This window comes from Thamnophis sirtalis, unplaced genomic scaffold, assembly GCF_051295495.1.
Source record: "Thamnophis sirtalis isolate CommonGarterSnake01/CBP01778 unplaced genomic scaffold, rThaSir2_p1.2 scaffold_1, whole genome shotgun sequence".
Taxonomy (NCBI): domain Eukaryota; kingdom Metazoa; phylum Chordata; class Lepidosauria; order Squamata; family Natricidae; genus Thamnophis; species Thamnophis sirtalis.
The window spans coordinates 106,465,669-106,486,617 of NW_028261381.1; the positions used below are offsets into that span (position 1 = coordinate 106,465,669).

At 37.2% G+C, this 20,949-nt stretch overlaps 1 protein-coding gene across 2 annotated transcripts; it reads right to left on the reverse strand.

Annotated features, from left to right (window-relative positions):
• Positions 1-1,344: 1,344 nt before the first annotated feature.
• Positions 1,345-18,974, reverse strand: RAPSN (receptor associated protein of the synapse). Of its 2 annotated transcripts, XM_087720855.1 has the most exons (8): positions 17,893-18,973; positions 13,541-13,879; positions 11,762-11,920; positions 10,693-10,791; positions 10,494-10,616; positions 8,887-8,940; positions 7,750-7,949; positions 1,345-3,388 (listed from the first exon to the last, which is right to left on the reverse strand). In XM_087720855.1, exons 1-8 carry the CDS (start codon positions 18,106-18,108, stop codon positions 3,316-3,318), a joined length of 1,263 nt encoding a protein of 420 aa, XP_087576981.1. In that variant the 5' UTR covers positions 18,109-18,973; the 3' UTR covers positions 1,345-3,315. The 2 variants fall into 2 exon arrangements, with proteins under 2 accessions (XP_087576981.1, XP_087576984.1); XM_087720858.1 differs by lacking the exon at positions 10,494-10,616 and having other exon boundaries at positions 17,893-18,974.
• Positions 18,975-20,949: the final 1,975 nt, after the last annotated feature.

A 20,949-nucleotide genomic window follows, 5' to 3' on the forward strand; every position in this document is an offset into this window, starting at 1 on the left:
AGAGTAATTCCAGCTGTTTCAGAGCTTTCAAAGATAGATTATTCGTCATTTCTTTCCAGCTCAGACTACCTCTTGTGCAATATCTGCCATCGGATATTGACGATTATGTTGGCAATCCTATTTTTGTCAACAGCCACATGAAAAAGAAACAACAGATACAACATCTTATTGTTTTCCCAGGATTTTGCCTTCAGTTTTAAAATAACAAACCACTCTCTCTACAAAAAAAGAGAGAGCTAGAGAACTGGAGGATCTCGTAAATTAAATTTCATGCCTGAGAGGTGTATATGCAATGCATAGGCATTGCAACTCCTGCTCAACTTTTGAACCATTGTAATTGGACCATGGTGTACTGTTCCCACATCTATCTGCATCGTAGGACTCTTATCTGCGAATGCTACAGTACCAAGGTTTGTACCAAATTCCTTTCCCGGCTACAGTTCATCACTATGAACTGTATCAGGAATTTGTTTAAAATTACTGTCTCCTCTACTGACTTTTTTCTATGAGCAATGTCATATATGCTACTAATATTTTTCTATGATTTGGCATTGGGGTAATAGTAAAATTAAGGATGCATAAGAGGGATTACCAATTACAAGAAGAATCTGGTTACTCCAACTAAAGGTGATGCAACTAAATACTGAATGTAAAGATTATTCTGTTACATGGACATAACAAACAATTGATGACTTTATCGAATATATGAAAACAAGCACCAAACATTGTTTACTCTCATTCCTTTTTGATATTGGTAGGAACAAGAGGAAGCTGATAGTATTTAGTAGCAAAAATGTGGAAAATCCAGATAAGAGGGGTAAATATGTATCCATAGAACTATATCAAGAAAGCTTGTATTTTTAGTTGTCTTGCAGGTTGTAATCCTAATAAACCTGGAGAACAGTAAACTATGTTTTTATAAAGTATTTTTCAGCTGTTTAAAAGAAACTGATCACAAACTGATAATTTTATCTTAAAAATGGTACTGCTTATATAGGACTGTAGACAGGTTATGTAAAAAGTATGTTTATTAAATACTTAAACACAAAATCAATGCATTTCCTATTGAGGACTATGTTTCCATTTTCCCATTAACAAATTAACAGTTAATATACATCACTTGCTTTTCTACTGTACTTCATCAGTAAAAAAGATGGTCAGGTCAAATTAACAAAATGGCTGCCTTTTTGGAATTAGAAAATATCCTACAATGTGTGCAAGTTATTAGGTTCCCTTTATCACGAATAAGGGGAGCCTTACTAAGATTGTTATAGTTCAGGGTTAGGCAAACTTAGGCAAAACAAAGACAGTGGCTTCTTATAGAAGAAGCAAAGCTTTTTATAGATGGTGGCTGATTTCTATTCTTCCACTTTCCCAATAATGAGAATTGTGTATTGTTAGACATGTTAGAGCAATTTGGTGCTGAGTAAACTTGGTATAAATATGTTGACAGATCTTCATCAACAAACCAGCTATAGTAGGGATGGATTTCCAACAAATTGACAAGTATCTGCCAAGTAAAACTTTCAACTTTTGCTATACCTTTTCAGCTACACTTTAATCATTATTCCATACCTCATTCCATATTTTTATTTTATTATCTTTCATACACTTGTTCTTTATAATATATAATTTTGTAGTTTTGATTTCTATATTTTCTCTATAATCTTATTTCTATCTTAATATACCTACAATGATATGATACCTTAATTTATGAGGTCAATAGTTTACTTGAATCAAACTAGGTAAAAGTAATATATGGTCTATTAACTCTTTATTCTCTTTAATTTTGTATTCCCCTCTAAAGCTGTAATTTTTACTTTTCTATCTCCTATTTATATCCTTGACCTTTATATCCCAGTTGCTTCACTTCACTTCTGCTTTTATTTCATACTTCTCATTTCCTTTATATTCCTTCCTTGTTTTGAGCTCCTGCTGAAGCCTTTCCCATGCTCCTTCTTCCAACATTCAGCTTCTTGAATTCTCCCTGTATCCCTCCAACATATTATGCTTGAACTATTCTGGCTCCCTAGAATATTGTAGGTTCTAAATCTGCCTTTATCTTGATCGTGCCCTGGGCATACGAGTATCTGTCCTTGATCTTTCTCTGCTAGTGCCTTTGAGCCATTTTTCAGATGACTCATACCATCATTCATATATATCCCCCACAACATACATATATATTTAATCAATATACACCTTTTTCATTCTTTCTTTCTGCAGTTTCTAAAAGATGAAAACATAGCTACAACTTTAGAAAACACTGACTTCTAGCCTACGATTTTATTTATTCCAGTATAAACAGTTTACAGAAAGTATAAATATATTGCTCACAATTCCATGATTGGACCGATCACAGCCCATAAAACATTACAAGATGATGGGAAAGGAATATAAGACAAGAAACATTCCCTGGGACACTATAAGGCTCCCCCCACACCCCAGTCCCATGCAGAAATTGAATGTTCTGTGAGAATGAATGTAAGCATTCAAACTAAAGGTATCAGATACTTTCAGAAGAACTGAAGGATCCTGTACATTGAAAATAGAGACATACTGAAAGAGTTACATTGCTGAGAGGCAGGTGGGACATCACAGTCTCTTGACTCTGACATAAAATCAGTTGCCCAATCCAGACAATTTCGACTTTCAATCCCACAATTCCCAGGCTACTAAAAATTTCTGGAAATCATTTGGAGAGCATCAATTTGGGAAATGTTCTTTGCAAATGGAAAATGACATATTATGAATGGCTTAACAGTTGTTTTAAAGCATTAACCGCTGTTAGGTACCAAATAAATTAAGAAAAACATCAGTCAGAATGTTAAGTTGAAGTAACTTCAAGCAATGTCTGGAAAAGAGGAGCTGTCAACATGCATACAAGAAAGCAATACTGTGCCAGTCCAAGAAGCATTATGTAGGCAGGATCAGTATGCTTCCCATGAGGAATGAATAAAAATAAGTGAAGTATGAGTGTCAGAGTTGGCCCTGAAAGAAGCTATCAAAAGAAGCAGAAAATTAAAATCAAAATCAAATTGAGATTGTGGAAAATCAAGCAAACACATTGTTGAAGGAGCAAAGGTGGCTTATTGTATCGCCTTTGAAAAAGGAGGACACAGAATTCCTGGGAGAGGTGTGACAACTGTGTGAAAAGGCATGACAAAGATCTAGGCCTGCATTTTCCATCAATTCTGTAGGAGATTTTGTATCTATATGATGGGTTTCATCTCTAGATCATGTAACAGAACTGCTCCAGTACTCCGTCTTTTCACACCTTCTGGGTGAATTTTCTTAGGTCATCAGTTCATCAGCAGATCACACAAACCCTGGTTTAACTGATGAACGCCGGCAGTTGGGGCAACCTCGTGTTCCGTTTGTCTGCAGGCACCTGCAGTGGAAAAGACAGTAGGGAATATCTTAGGCAGGAGTCTGGGTAATGTTCAATTTTATATTTCAAATCCGGGTGGAGAAGGTCTTTTTCTGCTGTGATTTCCTGCATTTTTCATTGAAGTGATTGTTTTAAATACTGTAATATATTCCTTAATATTAATATTTTAAAATATTTTAATATTTTATCTTTCTGTTCCTATAAAGAAATGCAACATAAACAAATATAATTAAAAGACATGATTGAAATAAACAATAATTGAAACAATTACAACTTAATTGGAATTTACTCATTTGAAATTATTTGAATGAACTCCTTCACTGAGAAGCATTTCATTTTTACAATTGATTACTTCAAGAAGGGAATCAATAATATGAAGATCATTTTAACCACTGCTTTGTTGTGCTTTGAGGATAATATTGAATATTGCTATATAAAGATATTTAGGCACTTAACTTTTTAAAACATTAATAATAATATCAGCAATAATGAACCCATCCTCTCTTCCATAATCCATTATACTATATATTTGCAAACTACTTGGGAATAACCAGCTCTCTGTGTTTAGCAACATGTATTGTTGCAATGCAGAATAAAATTTGATGAATGTTAGTTTCTGATTGCAATAGGACTAGAATTATAAATTATAAATTTGTTCTGATTTTAAAGAGACCTAGTAATAAAGTACACTGGATACAATTTATTCTCCTCTTCCATTAATTTTTTTCACCACATAAAAATAATCTGGTTAACACTGGAACCAGGTAAACTAGAATGGAAACATGATCTGACTTAAAAGGGTTCAATTGCACTCCAGGATATCTCTAAATGCTATGTATGTATGTATGTATGTATGTATTTACATACAGTATATGTATACTGTATGTGTGTATATTTGTGTGTATGTGTATACCTCCTCCCCTTTATCAATGCCTCCATCCTGATTAATTTATTATTTAATTTTATTTTGCAATATTTCTACAACATCAATTTTGTGAGATTTTGGGCAGCTCACAATAGTGAGGCTGATCAAAAATCCTTCTTCAAGGCAGTCATTTTTCTCCTAGAGAGAAAAAAAGAAAAGAAAAAGGACCGCTACTTTTTATTTGTACCTGTAATGTTTTCCTCTGATCCCAGAGGAAAAAAAAGACAGGGTTGCAGTTTGCAAAGTATTATTGTACAAGCATAAAACATCTGCACATTTTTTCTTTGGGTAGTGTTGAAATATGGCACTGGTGACTATTTGATTGCCATGGTCTAGATCACTAATATGAAATTAACTTCTATCCCCAAGGGGGGGAAATGTGTTGCAAAAATTAATGTCCAAGTCTGCAGCCATTTACAGCCAAGAATCAAGATTCTCACCTTATCTTCTTTAACTAGATTTATAGGAAGACAAACTGGTTTAGGTGACAGAAAACCTAGTAGCTGAATAAATTTACTCTAATATCCAATTTATCTTTTACGTTTCTTAGGGTGATGCCTTGATCCAGCTGTTAATGCATGGCGAGGTGGCTACCCATTTCCTTGAGAATTATAATAGGCCGAGAATAGTTGTTCATAACATTCTCTTCTTATAGAGGCAAGTCCTCTATAGGGCCATGTACAAGAATGAGCTGAAGATTCCCTGTCCCTGAACTAGATCTTCCAAATGGTGTCAATCTTCCTTACTTCATTTCTCAACAGGCAATAATTAACATGTTAAGCAGTGAACATTCTTCTTAAGAGCATTTTGCCACACATCTGACTTTTAATTTTAAAGATAGTAGTTATTTCATTTTGCTGTTTTCCAGAATGGTTGCAGATCCTGTTGTTTTTAATTGAAGGAGGCTGAACAGCTTTGCGACACTAAGTGTTTTATAAATGCTCATTCACTACTTGTCATGGCCAGTGAAGCATGTCCACAGAAGTATTTTGGTTTCTGAATATTTGCAGTGCTAAAGTTAACCTTGCTGTCAGACCCTGGCTGCCAGTCATCCATGAGTTCATTTGCTATTTTTCTTGTAATGTGGGCCCCGATAGCTCTTTGTTTACAAAAGGCTGTCCAAATTTCTCCTTTACTAAGGTTGAGTGGTCAGTTTGAAAAGAAAAAAACAGGACAAATACATCAACATTCTTCTAGATTACATGCATAATTATTAAACATAGTGTTTCTTCACCTATTTGATCTACCAATGTTGGCATCGCTTCTAATGATACAGCAGAGTTAAATCTCAACAGATTGTTTCTTACTATTAATTTTAGGCATTTTGTTTGAAGCCATTCTTCCAATTCAGAGGTTGATTCAGAATCTATATTTTGCTTTTATGATTCTACATACTATATTTTTCGGACTATAAGATGCTCTGGACTACAAGACGTGCATTAGCTTTAGAGGAGGAAAACAAGGAAAGAAATCTGCCTCTGCCACCCATTTGCTGCCGCCACAGCCTATTCGCCATCACCTGTTCGCCGGCTGATTGGTGCCACATCAATTCCCCTTCCCCCACCACAATATTTGCTGTATAAAATGCACAGACATTTCCACCCACTTTTTGGGGGGAGGGGGGGAAGAACGCATCTTATAGTCTGAAATATATGGTATTTATTTCAGTTGGGGGGGAGAACACAGGTTATCAATTCTTAAAAATGCTTATTGTGCACAGTACAAATTAAAACTTGCTGCAATTTAAAAAGTCCATCCAATGAAATTACTCCATACGTTTAATGCCAAGCCATAAACCCAGATAGGGAGAAATAACCAGGCTCTATGCTAACTCACTACTCAAATAATAAAAAAACGTTTTTAAAATCTCTTTAAAAGAAATCAAACTTTCATTAAGAGGAGGGAGATGATCTAACATTTCACAAGGCTAGGCCCCTGAAAATTGGAATCTGGACATCATAACTTTGGAGGGAGACCTTGTTCAGAAGAACATCTGGAGCAAGCAGGACTGTCAAGGAAAATCTTATTATTAAATAAGACTGATACCATAACATTAGCAATGTCTCAAAGTTATGTGACCTTCTGACAAACAAAGTCAATGGGGAAGCCAGATTCACTTAACAACTGTATTACTAAATTAACAACAAAGCAGTGACTCACTTAATAACTGTGGAAAGAAAGGTTGTAAAATGGGACAAAACTCGCTGAACAGTTAGCAACAGAAATTTTGGGCTTAACTGTAGCCGTAAGTCGAAGATTACCTGTACAGAAAAGCACTCACCTTATCTTTCAACCCAATTAAATTGTGCATGGATTCTACACCCAGAAGAGGAAAAGTTACATGTAGCTGACAATATTTCTAAAAACCTGCACATTCTGAATGTTCAAGTAACACAAGAATGCCAGTGATTGGGGTGTGTGTGTGTGTGTGTGTGTGTATTTCATAGAACCACTGAGTTTTTGAGCTGAATCCCTTGCTAACCTAATCTCTTGTGTGCTATACTTTTTAATGATAGTTTAACTTGTTTTATGGTTTTAAATCTTCATTGCAGGATGCCGCTTCTTATGAGGCAGTTATAGAAATTTGATAGATAAATATTTTAGTCTGGTACATATCTGTCATATGTGCATATACTACATATACATGTTTTACGCATGTAATAGCGTTAAGTTAGTTTTCAGCTGAATTGTTTCTTCAAGTGTACATTTTAAATGGAAAGCACATTTGTTAACATCTCTGCAATTCTAACTTGTTAGTTTTCTAGGTCTCAGCTTTCTAATGCATGACTGAATGAGAAAGCACCAGGAAAAGAAGGGAATAATCGCAACACACATTCAATTCAATCATGTTGTGTAGCACAGGACTAGACAACTTGTGATGTCTAATTAAATGCAGCTTCTGATCAAGTTAGAACATTCCGCTGCATGCTTAATATATACCTGATTTGTCTATTTTTGGATAGGCAGTGTAAACAGGGCTGCTGGCAGGTTATTAACACAGCTGATAACTGTGTTTGGCTCAATGGGTCATGAGTTTTGGGAGTCTGACTCTCAAGCTTGTTCCCCTGATTCAGCACGCTAAAATTTATCTCTAAGTACAGATATTATGCCTAAGTCAGACCTCACTAAAATTGGACTGTAAGGATATAAGAAATGAGCTAAGACATTGATAAAGTGATGCATTCCTGAGAAGGAAATCTAAGTAGGAGATTAAAAATCAATTTTGGGGAAAGTATCCCAGCTTTCAAGGATAAAAGTTTCAGTGATAAATTGTTGTTTCAATGGAGTGGTATAAAGGAATGTTAAAAAAAATCATAAATGCCAATACAGAACTTCTGTATTTGTTCTGGAGGAATTACATCCCCTTTTTTTGTCTCTATGGTTTTTGCTTTCTCTTATTCCAGCATGATTTACATTTCCCCCTTTTGCCCCTTACTTTAAATGGAAGACATGGGAGCAGGGCAATGCCTGGAGCTGATGGTTCCTGTCACCAATGGATTCGCCACACATGCCACAGTAGAGTTCCATTTCTTCAACGCATTCGTGGAACTTCACCACGTGATTACGAAGTTCCCTCTGCTGACCCTTTGTGCGATAGATCCCTTCACAGATGCAATGAATCTTCAGCAGGCAAAGCTGCATAAAAGAGAAGACAGAGAAAAATAACCACATGAGAAGAATATTCGAAAGGATGCACTCCATGGCTCCAGCTCATTCCTAGTTCCCGATTATCCAAAGCATTGCATCTTTTAAGCTTTTGAAATGTGATGTTCTTTTCTCATCCCTTCTGCTGCTTTTTATTTTACTTGGCAGAAGCTCACCAACCGTCAGACAGATCTTTCTTTGCTTTGGCCATCTGTTGCCTCCTCTTCCCAAACTCTGCTTCTTACCATTCCTATTTGTACTTTGGGGTGGTGGTGGTATGGGTGATTTCACTCTTTGCTTACCATTTTATCTTATACATTAAGCAATCCCTTCTTTTTTCATATTTACATAATTGTGTATGTGCTCTGCAAAATCCCCCCTTCTGAAGAGTTCCACATGCTAGCAACATAGAAAGTTTACGGCTTGGATTTCTCAGTGCAAGAAATTTTGTGTGGATATTCCCGATACCCCAACAATCATAGGTTCAAATTGTTTCAGGATCTTTGGGTTAAGGTATAATCTTTTCTAACATCACCTTTCCAAAGCCATAATTAAATACCCTACCATTCAGAAAAGTCAGGAGCTGCAATTATTCCACGGGGGCAGGAGATGCCCCACCACCCAGAATCAAAACATCTGATGCTAGCTTTCCATTCTGCTACGTAACCCTCACGGGGGAGTTATTTTTCTGTTGAGTGACAGAACCTCATCAACAATGTCTAAAGGGTTGGAACACAAATATGGGCCATCACTGTTTATCCTTCATGATATTAGTGGGTTATTAATGATTTAACAATGTTTGGGTACATAATTACATTTTCAAAACCCTGGATGTTTGTTATCAGGCAGAATTATGACATTCATAGATAAATACACATTAAGCAGAACATATAGTTTATCACGGATATCGTTTTTTAAAAAAACTTACTTTGTTTCCTAGTCCCTCTGCTAGCTCATGAGCCCTCTCAACATTTTCTAATGCCTGTAGAAAGCAGAACATATATGTACTTGAGTCCACTCCATAAGATTTTGGGCAGCCTACAACATTAAGATAATACAACAATAAAACAGTATGAATGTAAGTCACGTGCATCCAGGGAAAAAAAGACTTGATAACTATCCTAAACCAAGGCCTAGAGGAAAAGCCAGGTTTTCAAAGACATCCTGAACATCATCAGGGCAGGAGCCATGCAGCTCTCAGGAGGGATGCTGTTTAAGAGTAAGTGCTATAACAAAAAAGCCATGCTTCCTGGGTGGTGATAGACAACATTGTTTAACCAAAGGAATTTGGACCGTCAATCCAATTATATGGGACAGGCAAAAACTATCACAGCTTGGTAGTCGATCAAGTAATCAGGCCCTATGGCGTCAAGTGTTTATAGGTGAGGAGGGTGAGGTGCCAAGTATGGTATGATGTCTTGAAATATGTGGTGGTTCTGAAGAACTTCTTGCTTGAATCTGTGATATGTACCTGAGGTTCAGAGGGTGCCAAGATAGGGAGAACTGCATCAACCTAATTCCTGGAAGTTTGGGAACACTAGGAAACATTTACTCCCTTTATTTTATAATAGCTAAATACTACACATATTCAAAATTATTTGTGTATATACTCTATAAAATATATAAATACTTATACGCATACACATGTACACATACATGCACACACACGAACCAGTTTGCTGTAGTAATTAAAGACCCTGGATTAAGAGCAAGGAGACTGTGAGTTCTCATCCTGTCACAGGAATAGAAGCCAGATAGGTCATTTTGTGCCAGTCACTCTCAACCCTAGACTAAAGAGTCAGCCCTAGGAATTTGAAAAATATCTTGGAAGAAGAAATATCAAACCACTTCCACAATGTTTCCAAGAAAACTGTCTTTGTTTATTAAATTGCCAAGAGTTAAGGTCTCATGATACCTAAATTATACATAACTATTTATATTTATATATATATTCTTTCAGTAGACTCTGGGCAGTGTGCAAGCTACAGTTAATAACCCTAATAAATATTATAATGTTCTTCATCCACATTAAAACAACATGGCCATAAAACTAGCTGGGTCGCCCACAGGTTCTCATTCTGGGCCTAAGGCCTGCTTATAAGCAATGGTTTTTAGTGTCTTCTGCAATGTCAGAAGGGAAACAGCATGTATATATAGCTCTGGGGTCAGCATATCTTACGGGGAAACAACTTTCAATTGATCATTTCTACATGCTCAATTACAATGAGTGAATCATATTTGTTAAGGTAGTCTATGATGAATCCCAGCACTACTCCATTTATTCATTTTGTTTAGAGATAACTGTGTGTCACACAACTGGGTTATTCATCTTGCAGATCCAAAGGTACATTGGATAAACAGTTTTGAATACAACCCAAATACTTGTTACCTCGGTATGGATGTCACTTTGTGGACAGAAAGACTGGGGATAGAGGGGGGGGAAAACTTCATGCATTTTAGAGCCCATTTTGGTGGCTCATAAAAATGCAAATGAATCTAATAGGCTGTAGTTTCTTACTGCAGCCTATTACTGACCTTGTCAAGGTCCTTTTGCATCAGCCAGCACTTGGCTACACCAAGCAGCACCTGAACTTGTCCCAGACGGTTTCCAATCTCAGTCATGATGCTCATGGAGGAATCATAGCGGGGAAAAGCTGTCTGGGTTGTAAGAAAAGGTGTCAGTCGCTGTGCACTATTGCCCTCAGGCAGCCTCTTTCATAGGAGAGGATCATACCTGTACATCTGCACGGCTGCGGTGGATATCAGCAAAGCAGAGCAGGCACTGTGCTTGCAAAGGACGATCTCCATGCTGAAGCGCAATCTTCATTGACTCCTAGTAAGACAAGCTTTCAGAATTTGAACTCAAGGTGAACTTCTATCATCTACTAAGTTCTAAATTGTGACCTAAGAAACAGGTGTCTGAGTGAAGGAAAGGGGGTCTTGTCCTGTTTGCAACCCACATTAAAGACCACATCTCTCTCTCTTGAAGAGTGTGAAGTAGAGGAGAGGGGTAAGGGAAAAGAGAAGCATAGGAGAGAGGAGGGGAGGAGGAGAGAAAGAAGGAGTGGAAAGGGGAGAAAGGAGAAGGAGAAAGGGGAAGTAGAGAAGGATGACAGAAGAAGAAAGGAGGTAGGGAGGAGGAGGAGAGTCGGAGAAGAAAGTGATGGATAAGGTACAAATATGGTGTATGGAGAGCAGAAGACCCAATAATTGTTTTTGGGAGTTGATGGTAAGACGAATTGACCTAAACATATAATAATATAATACAATGTTGGTTATGTAATAGTATACATGTGGTTATATATTATGAAAATGAAAAAATAATTGTTTCAACAAAATAAATGGTTGAACGAAGAGGTAGTCTGAACCTTCCTCAAACAGACAAAATACTTTGCCATTGCTTTGGAGTTTTATTGGGTTCCTTTGCAGTTCAAAAACCATTTTCTTCCACCAAAGAAAAGAATCTGTGTTCTTATATTAAAAAAAAATTAGTGGCGTGTACTGATGTTTATAGATAAAGGTGGCTTTCAATTTTTTTTGCCCCATAATGGGGCTTTATAACAAAAAAACAACTGTATTGACAGTGGATGCAGTTGCTGCAAGATGGCTGTAGTACAGCCAACAAGACACACCAAAAACTAATCTGTTTGCTGCAATAGTCTAAACAAAACAGTGATTAAAGCATAACTCAATGTGGTCAAATCGACTTTCTTCAGAAAGTGATGCAACTGACATACACCCCCCTCCAAATTTTTAGCTTTACCCAGTAGACTTCCCCCTACTCCAAGAAGCCGTGGTTGTACCTCACAGCATTCCATAGCATCTGGCAAGCGCCCCAGCTTCCGATAGGCTACAGCCATGTAGAACTGGCTCATTGCTCGGTACTTTAAACTCCATCCCTTTCCATAATCATTCACCAGCTCTGCTGCCTTGCATGGGAAAAACAGAGCTTTTTCATAGTCCTTGAAAAGAGAAGAAGCAAGGAGAGAGGTTGAGACGAAAGATACAGAAAGGCTGTACAGAAATGGTAAAAGCTATGATTGTTTAAAGTTGTGAAATCTTTTAAGCTGTTTTGATTGATTTTGATTTTTCTATCGTTAACGGTGAGATATAAATTCACCAAGGAATACTGTTTATGACAACTTATAACCTAGAATGATTGATTTAAAACTTACGGTGAAAAAAGCCATGGTTTCAACCTGCTTTTATAAGAAGCCCAATATAGTGTTCGGACACTGTGAACTCGTTGGAATATAAGACTACCCCATTAATTATATTTTTCTGGTTAAAGAAATGAACTGGCGATAGTGCTGTAAACACATGTGCATTATACATATACTCATTCTGAAATGTGTAATGAGAGTTCAATATGGCAAGTTTCCACTAAGTAGGCAAACTGTAGTCTAGATATCTGAAGCCTCTGTTAAGATAAGGCAAGTCCTCACACTTCATTTGAGTTAATGATGAGAAGATTGAAAAATGACTATTGTAAGTAAACTTGTCCAAATTTACACCAAAATAAGCAATATTAATATTGAGAGTATGAATTTTCCTAGAAATAGCAAAATGCTATGTTTCTTGTTCAAAACATGATCAAAATAAGGAATGTTCTCCAAGAGCTTTACATACAGCAACACGTAATAGATATTAAGTTACACATTTGATAATCTCCTCTCAGAAATGGATCCATAAGCATTAGTAGTGATCACAGATAATCATTTCATGTGATTCTAACTTAAACTATAATAATATGAAAATGATTATGTGATTAAATCCTTGAAATATCAGAAAAGCTTTCTCCTTTCTTTCGTTTATTGTTAGCCTGGTGAAAAATATTACTGATGTATACTGTGATTTCTCAGTGTTCTTTTGTTTCATATCCAAAAATAAATAGACTTTAATAAAATAGAATGATAAAATTAGATGGCCAAAATGTAAAAAAAAAGACTATTTAAATCTCCCCATTAGCTAATCAATATAAAGCTTGTTATGACAAATAAATAATATCCATGTCCAAAAATTGCAATCTGTGGTACAACAATCTTACTTTTTCTGGAAGATTTTCCCTATCTAAATATGAAACAATAGTTCCATTGAGGCAGGAGATTACAAAGGGTTGTATCTAGGACCTTGTATGGGCACTAAACTAATAGCCAAAATTCCACAATATTATAAGGCCACATAATAATTTTCGCATGTTTTCCCTGATTTCTCAAGATTTTAGATCATAATTCTAAAAGTTGTGAAACTAAGTAAATTAGCAATATTTCAGGTCTTAACTAATTAAAACATTTTTTTTAATGTTGACATCCCAGAGATACCATTTTAGAGGAGTTGTGAATGGCATTGTTTCCCCAAACACCATGCACCTGAGCTCTGATTTATGTGATGTCCTCACAAGCTTCAGATCACAAAGTTATGGTTCACAGAAAGAAAACAGGTGGAAACCTCTGCACTCTAGGTTCAATCTACCATCTGTACCATCCTCCAGACAGTTGGAAAAATGCCTCCCTTTCCTTTTCTTCCATCTGCATTTTTTAAACTTCTGATCTACGTTCTTTTGTCATTTCTGCAATACTCACTTTGAGGTGTGTGTAGAAATTTCCTAGACTGCAACAGACACGACACTCAAGCATCTTGTCATCATTGTTGTGTGCGTACCGTAGAGCTTTCTCAAAACACTCCAGAGCTTTTTGGAAGATACTGAGGCCAAAGTAGGCATTGCCCATGCTGAGATTGACTTGGCCATTTAGTTGCAGGCCCAATGTTGTACCTCGCATGTTCAGGCAGGTCTTACAATAGGAGATGGTTTTCGGGAATTCGCAGAGCTTCTCGTTGCTCCGTGCCAAATTCAGGTAGCTCTCAGTAAGGTAGTCAGGATCTTCCAGTTCTCGGGCAGTGTCAATCTGCATGACTGCAAACTTTCAGTAAAAGAATGTAAGATTTAAGAAGCAACAAGTCTAATTCTAAACTTCAGCCATAATGAATTCATGTAATTTTATTGATGATTTTTTAAAACAAGATTAAAACCAGTACAGGCATTAAAAAAGAAACAAAGAAAATTAGAAAGAATGGTGAATAAGTAAAAGAAAGTAGAAAAAGAAAATAAAGATTATAAAGAAGTGGCTTCTGACCTTTTGGGCAGCAGTTACAAAGGCATTTATATCTTAATTTTTTTTCTTTAAAGTTACTTCATAATTTATTTTTTTCCATAAGCTACCTATAAATCACAAGTTCATTTTTTCCAGCAAAAAGTTCAAAAGGGGTTTCCAGTCCCTTATAAATGCAATTATTCATCTCTCTCTAATCAAACTGGATAGTTTTGCCATGTCTAGTGGCTCTGACCATAATCAAGATTGGAATTGACAATTTGGACCTACTCTGTGATAAGACAAGGCTCAGGGCTACAAAACCTATCTTGTTTTTTTGCTATAAAGTTAAACTCCACCAAATGGTTCCGTGTGCAAAAAAGTGGCTCAGGAAAGCAGTCAAATCAAATGTCCTATTTGCATATGCTTTTGACTGTCTGCTTTTTTAAAATGTTCCTCCAATTTTTAATTTAAAAAATCCATAGGAAAAAAGGAAAAAGATATGGTTGTTTTTTTTCTTCACTTAAATGAAATTTAGAAATGACGAAAGAAAAATTGTGTAAGCAAGCTAAATAATATTACATCAAATAACCTGTTGCTTTATTTCCTATTGATGTATTTTGACTCAGGATTGACTCAGCCTTCCATCTTTCTGAGGTTGGTAAAATGAGGACCCAGATTGTTGGGGGCCATATACTGACTCTGTAAACCATTTAGAGAGGGCTGTAAAGCATTGTGAAGTGGTATAATACTCTAAGTGCTATTGGTATGTATGTATGTATGTATGTATTCTAATTAGTGTTGTTTTGGCAACTGCCTGGACAAGCCCTTTAACCTTATAGATAAAACATATTCTGTAAACCAATTATTGAACAATAGGACTATGCAAAGCAGTTGAAATAGACATTTTGCACAAGTCAGTACTAGCAGGGTACCTGTGAGCAAAGTGTTAAACTAGCCATATTATTTGGGATGTGCTTTGCAAAGGGCCTCTTTCAAATGCTTTGCACTAGTAAGCAAATTGTCTGTGATGAATTCTGCCAGAGCAGACTAAAGAGCTAATTCAGCACAGAAAGTACTGTTATAACCAGAACTGTGGAAATATGGACTGAAATGCTCAATTGGCAATGGGAGTTCACAGAACATGTTTCACTTGAGCTCTTTGAAGAAAATCAGGATAAAAAATAAATTATAATAATTGGAAAATCCATTTCAAACCCCAATTGATTTTTTTCCTTCGATTCCTACCATTTTAACCAAATTACTTTACTTTATTTTATTTTATTTTTTTGAATTTTTATTTTATACACATAAGCACATCAACAGAACACATAAACACAATAACAAAAATAACCACATAACTTAAAAACAACATAGGAACAATAAGTTCCATCGTATATCATACAGCAGTTCCGAATCGGTTTCTTTGCAGTTAGTGTTTTCCTTTCTATATGTTTCTATCTTGCGTTCATAATCTCGTTACTCATTATCCATTTTTATATGCATTTCTTTATTTATTTATACTTAGCTACTTATGATCAAGTATTATTTACCTATATTGTGCTTTATATTTTTACTGTCATCTATTCTCTTACATGCAGTTAAGGTATACATTCACATAGTTATTCTTTTTCTTTGCCATTCTTATATTATTATTATTATTCCATTTAGAAGGATATAAGGTATAATTTGGAATGTATTGTTTACCATCCTTCACACCTGCTATGACACCACCTTATTTTCTCTTTCTTTTTTCTCCCTCCCTTCCTTCTCTACTTCCTTCCTCCTCTCCTTCCCTTACTTCTCCCCTACTTCTACTCTCTTTCTTCTCCTTCCTACCCTCTCTCCTTCTCTTTTTCTCTCTTCCTCCCTCCTCTCCTTCTCTTTCTCTCCCTTCCACCCACCTCTCCTTACTTCTTCCCCTACCTCTCCTCCACATTTCTTCCTCTCCTACTATCTCTCCTTCGCTCTCTCTCTCCCACCCTCCACTTCTTTCCTTTCCTTCGTACCTCCATTCTCTACTTCCTTCCTCCCCTCTTTTCCTTCCTACTTCCCTTCCTTTCTTTTCTATTGTTTTAGGTGTCTCTTTCAAATCCAGTTTATGTTTTCTTGAGGGTGTTATTTCCACAAGTCCATTTTTTTTCATATCATTTCCTTTTTTCTCTATCATTCTACAGTCTATATGCCAGCTATCATCCTGATTTGATTTCAGCAATCATGACCCCCTTGTTTTTCTCATAATTATTATTTTTGAGAGTTGTTCTATTCTTTCATTGCTTTTTATTTCTTTGCTCCATCCATCTATACCAATTAACCCATATCTGGTCTATTTTCAATTTCTTAGGAATATTAAACATCTGGGCTCTTTTTTTTTAGTGCGTTCAGTCCATTCAAGTTTATCGACATAATTATTTTCTGATCCATCTTTAGTTGAGATTGTTTCTTTTACTTCTAGTTTGTATCTGACTTTTCCCTGTCGTGCCTTCCTTCTCTGCTCTCTCTTTCTTGCCTCTGTTCTTCTCTCCTGCTTCTTCCGCTGTCTTCCTTCTCTGCTCTCTCTCTTTCTTGCCTCTGTTCTTCTCTCCTGCTTCTTTCGCTGTCTTCTGATGTTTCTTCCACTTGACCTCTGCATTCTAGTTCCTCTTTGCTTCCTTGTTTTCCTTCCCTATTACAGTGTTCTTCATAGAATTTGTGTGCTTCTTCTAAATTCTCTATCTTATATCTTTTTCCTTTCCAAGATACCAGAACCCCTTCTTATTTCAACTATGGGTCTCTAGATTGCCTTGTAAAACTCCTCACTCCTCAAACAGAAATAATAATTAAAAAGAAAAGATTTTTGGATTCAACACAATGTATATTGAAAATGATGAAAGATTTCTGCAGAATTTACCCAAAAGTAAGAAGATCTTGAATTTAAATCTTTCAAAGCAACATTTAATAGAAAACAACTCAGCAAATCTATTTATTAGATTTATGCACCAACCATCTCACTTTGAAAAGCAATCTGGATGGCTTCTATGGCAACCATCACATTGTGAAAGTTATTTTGAATAGAAAAAGAGAATGTTCCGTTCAAATAAATAATGTTGAAAAAACCCTAACCCTAATCCTGGCATCACAGTATAAACTGTGTGTGAATTTGTGTGTCTGTGTACACACACACATACTGTTTAACCTAGTTATTTTACACAGCTGACAATTCTACAAAATAAAGGACAGCTGCAGCATATAGTGTCTCAGCTTTGCAAAACCACACAACCCCCCAGGTACACATGCAAATGGCTAACAATGTAACACCCAACGGTTCCACCACAAATGCGCTTACGAGAAAAGCGCGTGTGACTAAAGCGCGGTGACAAAACCGCGCCGTCAAAACCGCGGAGACGAATGAGCGCTGAAGCGCGCCGACAGAAGCGCGCTGTAACATAACCCTAAAAATAACCCTAACCCTAACCCTTACCTTAACTTAAATTGTGCTTCTGTCGGCGCGCTGTTGTCGGCGCGCTGTTGTCGGTGTGGTTTTAGCGCCGCGGTTTTGTCGGCATGCTTTTGACGTTCGCGGTTATGTCGTGCCACAACACCCAACATACTTAATTCTGCAGGTGAGAAACCTTTATAGATTGCTCATGAGATCTAGGACTGCAGGTGGAAATGCAGAATGGCGATTTCCAAAGGTAAGTATTTGTCAGGCTTCAGGGTCTGCAATTTTAAAAGAATCCCAACCAGTGCTACGTTTGCTGTTCAATTGTGGCTGAACCGTAATCTGGAGCCCTACCTTTCTACCCACCACCCTCTCCGTAACCTAGCAAGAGAAAAAGACATGCGGCCAAATCAGAATGCTTTACCTTTAACATATCTTTGTACCTGCCCATCTCCGAGTGAGCAGTGATGAGGCATCCCAGAACTCGAAACCTGCCAGCTGCATCTGTGCTCTTTTCCAAAACCCGCAACCAGACTTGAAGGGCCTTTTCTGTCTGACTGGACTGATACAATTGGAGTCCTTTTTCTATCTGCTGCTTGGTCTGGTCCTGTCCCATCTTCTTTGTGCTCCGGAGCTGCATACACCAACTTGTCGGAAGAGCAGACCTGTCGGAGTGGCTGTTTAGATGGGCTAAAAGAAACAATTACAGTGAAGTTGGTGCTAAAACAGGAGGATGGACTGCATGGTGCCAAAGCTCAGGGCCCACCGGAATCTCGGATGGCTTAGCCTGGAGGAATGTCAATCGGGGATGGGAAAGAAAGGCCCACCCAAATGTTAAAGCAACTACCCTGATCTTCTAGAATAGCATCCTCAGTGCTGCTATCCTATCAGAGCTTTCTACAACCCAGGCCACAAACAAAGTGGAAGACAAGAAAAGCACAGCGAGGAAAGCAGGAAAGAGCCTAAGTGGCTGGAGTGAAATTCAATCGGAATGGACCCTCCCAAGCCCCTCCCTTCCATTGGGACAGCTGTGCCTGCCAATCCTTGCCATGTGATCTCACAGGAATGTCAGACTTGGTAACCCCCAAGGTCAGAAAGCAAGCCAGAGCAACCGATCTGCTTCCCTCTACGCTGCCTTTATATAAATACATCAGAGAGGCCAAATGGAGCCTTTCTTCAACGAGTTCATGTACAGAGGCAAACGCAAAATGAAGGGAGGTTGGAGATGACGTTTCAGAACTTTAAAAGAAAAAAAGCTTTTTTTCCAACTAATTAACAGGGGGGAAAAAATAATCACTAGAATTATTTCTAGTGGGATGGTCACTAGATAAGAGCTAGAAACAAACCTTTTATATATAGTATTTTATTTCAGTTTTGACAATCTGATTTTTTTAAAAAAAAAGCTATGTCTGATAAAAAATGCAAAAAGGGCAAATAAAAAAACCAGGGGATTGTTCTACCTAGTGTCAAATTGTTCTACCTAGTGTCAAATTGAAACCAGAGAGATTTTTAGTTAAAAAACAACTTTTGGGAGACCATGACGGAGATAAATAAAGAATGGTTTGAGAGAGAGAAAAGAAAGCAGGCTGTTTCTTGGCAACCGAGGATTGGGGGAAGAAAGAAGAACAGCTGAAGGACTCCTGCTTGTCAATTTTCATTATTCTAGCTTAAGGTATTTCCGCTGTTCTCTCTGTGTCAAGTCACCTGCCAGTTCTCGTCCTAAAACCCCATCCCTGCATGGTGTATCTTAACTATAATGTGAAAGGAAAAAAAGTGTGCCGTTTCCTTAAGACAGCATTTATTCCAATGGTTAAACTGCAATCAGCTCTTTCTGAAAATGTGGTCCTCAAGAACATTATTTTCACAATGAAAGAGGCTGTGAGAAGCTAGATACTTTATGGATACTTCATTGCTATTTCTGATTTCTTTGAGGAACAGAATGTGCAGAAATGAACATAGGAATATATGAAACATGGAAGCAAAAAGAAAAAAATGAAAAGGGAACTAGGAAGAAATTTTAAAAAGGGAGCTATGACAAAGCTGAATATTACAAAGTAATATTCTTCCATATCTTTGATTCTAGGGTAGGTTTACAAGTTACTGTGATTTTTTTGCTAGGCATTTTCTGGATAAAATTGCTCATTTGAGTTGCACACATCATGAGCAAAAACCAATGACGTCACTGAAGCAATCTCTTGTGAAGTCACCTGGCATTCTTTTGAACCTGTGGAAGCCAAGGAAATGGAGAGCTTTACATTGTATTAGCTCAGTCTCTTTGGGGTTTTTATTGGAAATATCAGAGAAAGAACAGGCAACTATTGCCAGATATGCAGCTCTACTTCTTGGTTGAGCAGGAACTCCAGTGGAAAACCTAATTTGGTGTATGGAAGCTGTGAGGGACTCAATAGGATGAAACAGATTCAAATTAAATCACAGCCAAAACAACAACAGCAGCTCCAGAAGTCACCTGGCTTCATGTCAGTTTCAACACTGATTTTAGATTGGGTCAAACTTCATCAGATGAAGCACTCGGTTTCTCCTGGATTCATGATTTCTGTTTGAAAGCAAGTACAAACATGGACTGCAAGACCTTTACTGAGTTTCATCTGGTACACCAACCACCTTTCCTTGTGGAATGTGAGACCTGCATAACAGTCAATCATAGCCTTAACAGTTCACACTTGATTACTATAATGTGTTCTACTTGGAGATGCCCTTTAAAATGTAGGTAAATTAACTTTAAATAAATTTATATGCCGCCCAATCCCGTAGGATTCCGGGATTCAAACTGTTTAAACATCTAACTGTCTATGGATGAAAATTATTTTAGCAAAGTAGCAGCTATTATATGACACTAGTTATTAAAAGCTTTCCAAGTACAAAATGCTGGGGATAACCTGTAATACCTGTGATTTATGGCTTGTATCTTTATGGCGTGTACTTTTTGATTCTGCCCATACTGAGAAGGGATGTTGCTGTAGCCCTAAGGAAGAAAAAGATAACTGCCCATTTTTTTGAGGAATGGGATCTTTCTCTACCAGATTTACAAAGCATAGGTTGTTAGATACAATGCTGTCAAGTGCAAGCAGCCAGTTCCACACATGAAGAGTTACATTCTGCCTATTATATAGAACTGATAGATAAGGTTCCATGAAGCCTGGGAGGAGTGTGGTGGTGTCAGTCCTGGTTCTCTAGTGTGACACCCCCCACCCCAGCAAACCTTTTGGGCATCATGGACCAGTTCTGTGGCAGTTTTTCTGTGGACCAGAGGGAGTGTAGTTTTCCATGCTGCCTGAACCCTGCTTTGCTTGTTTGCAGTCCCATTTCTGGCATGCTGTGGTGCTGCCAGTACTGGTCCACGGATTAGGGGCTGGGGAACCCAGCTCTAGTGGCTGTGCAACAATGCAAATCTAAGCTTAAGTCTGCCTCTTTGTTTGGGCATTTCTAATCACCTAAAATGTATCTATGTAGTTGCTGTAAT